The following is a 9,206-nucleotide window of genomic DNA, read 5'->3' as shown; positions in this document are numbered from 1 at the left end:
TTTTTAATCTATGTGCTTTTTAATTTGTTGTCTTATTGCAAAGAGAACTTATTTAAATGAATCGGTTATATACTGAACATGCTTAGTATGTATGCAACACATTGTACATTAATGTAGTATCATAAAACCATTGTTTGAATTTGAATTTATTAACAACACATCATAACAATGACAGTGTATGAACAAAACCATTATGTGCCTCTATGATGGCAACAATTATTTAATCTATGATTTGATATTTGCTTTAAATATATTTGTTGAAGTGTCCTCCACAAAGAACCTGTTCTATCCAAATGAGGATAACAACAAAAAGCCATTTTTCATCCAAACATAGTACAGCATTCATATTCTTGGGTGAGATTTTTAATCCAATACAGTACTGCATCAAAATCAGTGGGTGAGAATTGGTCACCCAAAGCATAGATTGGTTTAGCCTTTAAAGGCACTATGTCCCATTTGCAAGCCCCCCCAAAAATTGAAAAGGTTAAACTCCAACAGCATTTGAAAGACGATACTAATTTAGAACTTCCCTCAAAACGAAAGGGCTTGAAAATGACTTTTAGTGGGAAAATAAGGACCATTAGTTGTCAAATCGACTTAAGTGATTGCAATCACCTAAGTAATAGTCTGATTTTCAGACCCTTGTACCGAATGGTCGTAGGTTTTGTGCTGCACAAAGATTCAATCAGTTTAATTTTGGCCATTACAAGTAGTGGGTTATTGAAGTAGACGAATGCTCATGTAACTGTTACAACTCATTTTATGTATGTTATTACCAAAGAAGAAAAAAAAGTCAGCCAGTCACTCAATAGTTTCTGTTAGTGACGTCTAGAAGGTAAACTAATTTCTTGCATAATTTGAATATTAGGACACTGCTAATTTTTAAATTTCACAGATAGGACAAACATGACATTTTCATAATTCCTACAAAGTTCTACAGAATTTGATGTTGGCTGCAAAAGGGACATACCAGTAGTATATTTTGTCTGACACCTTGAGTATTTACTTTCACTTTCACTTTGAAGCCTATAAATCATATAATGAAACTACTTATTCAAAGCAGTATGTAAATTATACCTGGTAATCATTGTTCACATGCAGCTCTATGTATAATGTACCAAGTGTGTGTGTGTGTATGTATGCACACATTATATTGAGAGGCACTGTAAGATAGATCAATGATTGATGTGTGTTACAATCTTATACATTATGATGATTGGTAGTAAGAGGCTGAACTTCTATTGTTATGATGAAAATACATGTACAGTTTACTCATACAGCTTTATCATCTGTGGTAAACGGAAAGCATAACAACTACCTGCTTCAATACACAAGTCTACCCTTCGATATGTTTTCATCTAAAACTGATTAATTAAAATTGAAAAATGAATTATTGATTTCTTAAAATGCTTGAGCATGCTTCAGCTGGGATTATTATACTGGAGTGGCACATATGCCAGACACGAGAACTATGGAAGACTCCACTATTACTGCTATTACTATGTCATACATATATCATATTTACAAAGTTAATATGTGCAGGGTGTAGAGTTGGAAAAACGTGTACCTCTATTGTACATTTGACAGTTGTAAAAGACAATTATTGAATGACGTACATGTACCACATTCATATATGTTTTTGTTTTTTACTTCACATCTTCATAAAGATAAGCGGCATTTAAGAATTCATTTGTGTATAGTTTTCTAGATTCTCTTTTTAGTCCATATTATTATGAAATCCAGACATATATTAATAGATTTTTAATTGTGAGATTCACAATTATATTTTCTTGCAGTCGTAATATATAATAAAAGAGAACATTTCCTTATCAAGAGTATACTTTGTTTTGAAACTGAAAGTAAAAGTACAAGGAGTAGAGATTTACATCATTTGCCTAAGAGAATGGTGGTGATGGTTATAATGATGATAGTGATGATGATGGTGAAAATAATAATGATGATAAAGATGAGGATATAAATGATGATGATGATGGTGATGGTGATGATGATGATAGAGGTGATGATGGTGGTGGTGATGATGATGATGATGGTGGTGGTGATGATGATGGTGTTGATAGTGTGGATGATGATGCTAGTGGTGATGATGGTGATGATGATAAGGATGGCAATGATAAAGAATGATGATGGTGGTGGTGATGATGATGGTGGTGGTGGTGATGATGAGGATGATGAGGATGGTGGTGATGATGATGATGGTGGTGGTGATGATGATGGTGTTGATGATGGTGTGGATGATGATGATAGTGGTGATGATGGTGATGGTGGTGGTGATGATGATGATAAGGATGGTAATGATAAAGAATGATGATGAGGGTGATTTTGGTGATTTTGATGATGACGGGTGAGGATGGTGATGATGACATTGACAATTGGTGATAATTCTGCTAGTCTAAATGGTACAGTGTAAAGGATATGATTGAGAATTTAAAATGGTCAGATATGAAGATAATAAATGGTGATAATGTTGATGAGTGACGATGGTAAACTTAATGAAAAACGGACTAAGGTCTCCAACCAGAAACAAACTGCCTGATTTTGAAAAGCTCAAAGTGCGTTAATTCAAACTCAGACTTAAGAATATCCGCATCCATCTTTTCAAGGAGAGCCCCGTTTACAAGATGCTTAGCGAAACGTTCTACAGTCTCTTCCCTCATGTGTAGTAAACGCAAGGCTTGCCCGAGCTCTCCGCAGGTCAGTTCCGACATATCACGTGGAAGTTCTGCAGGTGAGTTGAAGGTTCGCTCGGGTAGACGAACCCGTTTGGTTGATGTATATGAAGACGTGTTGGACTGATGACATATGCGGATAGAAAGAGAGAGAGAGAGAGAGAGAGAGAGAGGCAAACGTATAGCGGTTAATTAAAGTTGTTAAACCGTCCATTGTAGACTCGTGTAGAAATTAATATGAACCACTACAGATTTCAACGGGGGTGATCCAATTTCTACAAAATGAAAAAATAAGGGCCATTTAAATATTTCCAATCCGCGGGGATTAATTCTGGATTAACATTGATAATCTTCTTTAGATCGTTCGTTCGTGTCTCCTTAGATCAAGATTAATGTATCTTGATCTTCGGAGAAGTTGTTACAACCTGCCGTGCCTGACACGTTGCCCCGGGGTGCGAGATAGGTCTCTTGTAGCGTGCCCCCATTTAAAACAATTATACAGTGACAATTAACATTACATTTAATTAAAAGTGTGAAACTATTAAAATTACTCTCATGTTACGTGAACGAATATTATATTATAATGAATAAATTGATTTGGTCGATCCACTAAAAGAATCCAACTAAACGCAATTCGAATCCTGACGGAATCTTAGATTGCCGCTCGAATGCGGCTCGAATGCAGTTGAAACGTCCCGAATGCAATTCGAATGCACTTCGAATGCCATCGGAATCTTAATTGCAGCTCGAATGCGGCTCGAAGGCAGTTGGAACGTCGCGATCGAATACACTTCGAATGCCGTCAGAATCTTTAGATTGAGCTCGAATGCGGCTCGCATGCAGTTTGAACTTCCCGACCAGGATGTAAGAATGCATTTCGATTGCCGCCGGAATCTATTTCGATATATTTTCGGTACTCAAAGAATCAAACTGGAATGCACTTCGAATGTCGTCTGAATCTTTAAATTGCTGCTCCAATGCGGCTCGAATGCAGTTGAAACGTCCCGAATGCACTTCGAATGCCGTCGGAATCTTTAGATTGCAGCCGAAATGCGGCTCGAATGCAGTTGGAACGTCCCGAATGCACTTCGAATGCACTTCGAATGCCGTCGGAATCTTCAGATTGCAGCTCGAATGCGGCTCGAGTGCAGTTGAAACGTCCCGAATGCACTTCGAATGAACTTCGAATGCCGTCGGAATCTTTAGATTGCAGCTCGAATGCAGTTGGAACGTCCCGAATGCACCTCGAATGCACTTCGAATGCCGTCGGAATCCTTAGATTGCCGCTTGAATTCAATTCAATTCAATTCAAAATGGTTTATTTCTAATAAAAACTTTCATCGCGGCGTTAAGCCGAATTACAAAGGTTTACAAACAAATTAATAACACATAATGTAATATATAATATAGCATACCCTGACATATTAAATTGGAAAAACAAATCAGTATAAATACGAGAAATATAGGTTATTGCAACATAAATTAGAAAGAAATCTGAATTAAATAGCATAAAGTAACATAGTTGTACTGAAATCATGTGAGAGAAGAATTAGAAGGACTGAAGTATCCAATAAACGGTAAACGGAGCAATATATGTGGTGGAAACTATCGAGAGTAAAAACCGAAAAGTGAGGAGTAACGTTTGCAAATACACTGTAACTTATTAAAATTACGAGTGGGAGAGATTTAGAGAGGAAGAGTAAAGGCTGAGGGGGAAAAGGTTTAGGAAGAAGTAGTAGAAAGCGGCTCAAATCCAGTAGGAAAGTCCCAACCAGAATGCAAGGATGTCCCGAATGCATCTCGATTGCCGCTGGTATCTATTTCGATATATTTTCGGTACTAAAAGAATCCAACTGGAATGCACTTCGAATGCCGTCGGAATCTTTAGATTGTCACTCGAAGAAGGCTCGAAAATCGAATTCAGTGTGAACTTTCCGACCAGGATGTAAAAATGCATTTCGATTGCCTTCGGAACATATTTTGATGTAAGATGCCTTTTCATAAAAACACGTTTTCCTTCTTGCTTAACTTTGCTTGTTCCTTAAAACGAAATTTAAGTTGCCAGACGGATGACATTTTGAAAGCGATTGTTTATTTTTTTAAAAATGAAGTGAACATCGGGCAGAAAACAAACACCAATATTCACCCCAGTGACTTCATTAAAAGTGCGAGGGTGTAAGTAAAATTGGTAAAATGATGTTAAAAAATCACAAGAGAATGAGATGAGCTGTCGTTAGTATTACACTCACCTTCCTGCACGGTTTAAGAGGGCTAGTGAATGTAAGAACAGTGGGTGACGTCAAAGGTGACGTCACAGATGACGTTAGAGACAAAGCATCGTCGGTATCGTCTTTGCTTGAATCCTCACGAGTGCTGTTAGGAATGAGATAATCCGTTGCCTCCTCAAAGCTATGATCCTGCACATAAATGAATGATAGTTATAGTCATTATGATATAGCAACTAAATAGGTTAAAGATTCACAAGTAATGACCTATAACAGAGAAATTATGTATATCTTTTCTTTAATTATCAATCGAAAGGTAACGGTAATTTTGTTTAGTTTTTGTAAAGATAAATCAGATTTTACTAGCAGCAGTCAAGGTAACCATACAACATAAATCTAATTTATGTATAGACGTAGATTTAAGATGATAGAAGATAGAACATTATATTATTTTGTGTAAAGGCAACTATAATCTTGAAGCAATTGATATTTATTTTGGAAATCAATTGATCTAAGTTCGAAAGTAATCTGCTTATCATGGTTCAACCTTTAAATATAATAGACAAAACAATCATGAGAACACATATATTTATAATCTGTTCATAACTTTTCTGAGAAACAAGGAAACTAATCAACAAACTACCAGGACACCATCTTTGCAATTATTTTCAATTCTTATGCTGTAAGCTTTTTCTTGAAACAATCTCTAGCCCTCCCCATCCATTTTGTAAAAGATACTAATAATTTAGCATTCAAATACTACTTGACTATAAATAGAAAGGAGCTGGGGTTAAACTCACAGCTATCTGTTGTGCACCCGAGTCATTCTGTTCCATGATGGAAGGAGCAGACATCTTTCGACCTTGTCTCATCTTCTTCTCTCCATGTTTGTGTTTAGAAGAAGAATGATGGCGTCGTACTTTGGATCGGTGTTTGCCGCTCGTCGCCCCTACGTCACTGTCGCCTTCGAAAGATACTGAGCGATCCTTGGGTGACTTCGGAGAGAGAGGATCCCTATATTCCTTGCTGTGTTTTCCACCTGAAGTTATCATCATATTATGACGAGAAAGACATTTATTTAAATCATTTCTACACTACTTTGGCCAGGAGGGATTAGACCTCCCTGCATGGTCACTGACAAGTGGTTATCTCATCAAATCAGCTCTCAGTGTACATAAGAAAAAGAGGGTTATGAGGGATCAACGGGTACCGCTTAGGCATCGTTTACTTAATCGAGGGTGCATGTAGCTACAAGTAGTGCAGTGGGGCTTAAAAACAAATTCTCCAGGCTAAGTCAACATCTTTACTTTACCCTTTTCTATAGACATTTCGTACTGATATAGACTGTCATTATCATTTCATTTCTAGAAATATCGAACAGCAGATTTAGCATCGGAACCAGCTTGCAAGGATGCTTGTTTGTAAAAGGTTGCACTCTGAAGTCTTCTGAATTTTACAGAAAATGTTCACACTCTCAAGAAAATTATAATATTTGACGAGACAGGTATAAAGCTTGACACAGTCGTGGCACATTTACTAATCTGTCCGATGGTCTTCATGATAACAACGAATTATTTGTGTTGATCTGATTGTCTTTTGACAAAATTCGCAAAACAATATGAAATGAGGGCTTCCTTTCTCTCGTCGGAGAAGATATTACATAATAAAACCACTAAAACTTAAACACATCATTAAAGACTCAAATTTAAATTAAAAAAGAGTTACTTTTTGAGCGATGTTTCTCCAACTTCTCAAGCGATGGTGTACGAGGAGGTAACGGTGGTCCATCAGCATCAATGGCACAATCCAAACTCAATCCAGAACCACTAGGAGAATGGTCACGTGATGATGATGACATCATATCATTAGCACTCTTCCTCCTGGTTTTCTTCTTTGACGAGGACGACGATGATCGTGACTTACGATGACCACTCCTGACGACATCAGCATTGACCCTGGCTGATGATGTAGGGGTAATGTATATACCACTGGCCTGACCACTGGGCTGACCACTGGGTGATATGATAGGGGTAGTGTCTTTGGGAACGTCCGGAAGGGGGCGATTCTCTGCTTGAGGGTTGCGTCGAAAGGAAGATAACCAAGACGACTTGGAGGATTTACTCTTACGTCTACGATACGGTACAGGTGGTGGGATACTCCGAGGCATAGAATCCCTTGCACTGCCGGTATGTTCTGTAAAAACAACAAGCACCATGTTTCCATATAAGGGAGCTTTTCTTCACAACGTTATAAAAAATGGATACGAAAAACAAAAAGAAGATGAACAATCAGCAACATAGAGTTGTAGTACGTTTTTTGTTTGTTAAATACCCTACAGAGAGGATCTATGGATACCAAAACAAACAACACTATCAACTTTTCGAATCTAAGGCAATGACGAAATGTGATATATTCTTTCCCTGAATGTTGTAGTAATAATAGTAGTGATAATATTTTACATGTTTCCGATACAGAAATTAACTTTTATGGCCAGCTGCAATTTTCTGAACTACCGGAAACAGGAGAAGAATATAAAAGACAAGGATTCAAGAATCATTTTAATTTGCAGCTGGTACATTTTTTATGCTGTGAGATGATCTTTAGGATTTGTAAGAAAGAAAACAAAATGAAAATAAAGATTCTTACTCTTTACGATTGTCTTCGCATCATCAGTGTCTGAAATGGAGTTATACATGTTACTCTTACTATCTGACGTCACGCAAGTTGAAGATCTGCTAGTCTGATCGCAGTCATCATCCTCTTTCTTATCCTTAGATTTATCTGAGTCCAAGATATTGTTGAAAACAGGTAGAGGTTCGTCCGCATAGCAGTTCCGTGTTTGTAACTGAAATGAGATGGAGTAATTATGATACACTGAGAGGGTTTCTAGGACACTTCACACATTTTCGTTATTATAGTTTCCTTTTTAAAAAGAATTTAAAGTCACAAACTGATTGGTTAGTTGGATCCAAAGGAGGACCCCCCCCCGTGAAACAAAAAGTTACACTAGGTTACCGCCGTATAAAGAGTCGTTGAAGGGGGGGGGGGGGTGCCTCCCTATGTTTCAATCCTAAATCCCCCTATTTTACTCAGATAGTCTCTTGCTAAAAAAAAATATATGTATCATTAAAGTCTGTTGATTATAGGGGACGTGTGTGCTATACAGATTGCGCTAATTTCTTGCATTCCAGCCTTCCGTTTATATCATGTATCTAGCTCAGGGAAACCGTTCAACATTTGGTAAAAAGTAATTATTGAATGGAAAAATTATTCGATATTCAGTTTTGATATAGGAATATTTGTTTCTATGAATTGTTTTATTGTTCTGGCTGTGACTACGACGAAGGCCTTTAATTTGCATACCGTTTAATACTTAATAACGTAAATTTGAATAGTATAAACAATTAAAGGATATATTGTGGCATGACAACCTATAATCAGGTACACATTTACCATGGTAATAATACCTTTTTAGAATCAGCCGGCTTCGTTCCTCTTGGTTTTTCTGAAGGTGGTGAAATCTCCTTTCCATCCTCCTTCGCTAAAAAGTAAAATATAAACTTGATACAGTAATGATTTTACGTTTCTCTTTTATTCAAGACTATCAAGAAATTACAGAAATCATGATTATAATTATGACCCCAAAATATTGATATTTCAATTCAAATAAAGTGTCAATATAATTTGTCTAGGCGAGAATATCAATCATACGTATACTGCAACTAAATAGGTTCCATAATTATGTTCCACTAGTAACAAGTTCTTACGTGGACGAGGATGCTGAAATGTCTTGGTGGAATCGACGTTGATGTAAGAATGATTCTCAATATTAGTAGGTCCGGTGATACATACAGATGTCAGTGATCGCCGCGAGAATGGAGCTAAGATATTGAAATGTAACAAAATCAAAGTTCATAGGTCAGAATAGAACGTTCAGATTTTATTTTATTGATGAGCTCTAACCCGGATGAGCCCACAATCAAAGTAATAAGATAATTCGGCAGACTTCCAGTGAAGCCTTTATCCCCTACAAATGAAATTTGTAATCAAAACGCTAACGTTACTTTCTGCAATCTAGTATTTGAGGGGAAAAACACGCAAACATTGTAAGAAAAGAGAGAGAGAGAGAGAGAGAGAGAGAGGATTATGCATCATTTATCATAATATATGGTGAAACGTTTTGGTTGTACCTTTGTCAAATGCATTATTGTTACTAGAAGAAATGTTTGTGCACAATATAAAATCGATTTAAATTATTTTCCAGTTGAAAATGATTAATGAAACTAAGTTAGGG

The 9,206-nt window shown here is 36.8% G+C and overlaps 1 protein-coding gene across 1 annotated transcript; it reads right to left on the bottom strand.

The window, feature by feature from the left end:
* Positions 1 to 2,349: 2,349 nt before the first annotated feature.
* On the bottom strand, positions 2,350 to 7,127 carry LOC105441182 (AF4/FMR2 family member 4-like). Its single transcript, XM_030983747.1, has 4 exons — positions 6,638 to 7,127; positions 5,713 to 5,951; positions 4,937 to 5,104; positions 2,350 to 2,810 (listed from the first exon to the last, which is right to left on the bottom strand). Exons 1-4 carry the CDS (start codon positions 7,125 to 7,127, stop codon positions 2,523 to 2,525), a joined length of 1,185 nt encoding a protein of 394 aa, XP_030839607.1. The 3' UTR covers positions 2,350 to 2,522.
* Between the last annotated feature and the right edge of the window lie 2,079 nt (positions 7,128 to 9,206).

Source organism: Strongylocentrotus purpuratus, unplaced genomic scaffold, assembly GCF_000002235.5.
Source record: "Strongylocentrotus purpuratus isolate Spur 01 unplaced genomic scaffold, Spur_5.0 spur5_scaffold_13, whole genome shotgun sequence".
In the NCBI taxonomy this organism is placed as follows: Eukaryota; Metazoa; Echinodermata; class Echinoidea; order Camarodonta; family Strongylocentrotidae; genus Strongylocentrotus; species Strongylocentrotus purpuratus.
Note: the sequence above shows the minus strand (reverse complement) of the source record. Positions and strands in the feature narration are given on the sequence as shown.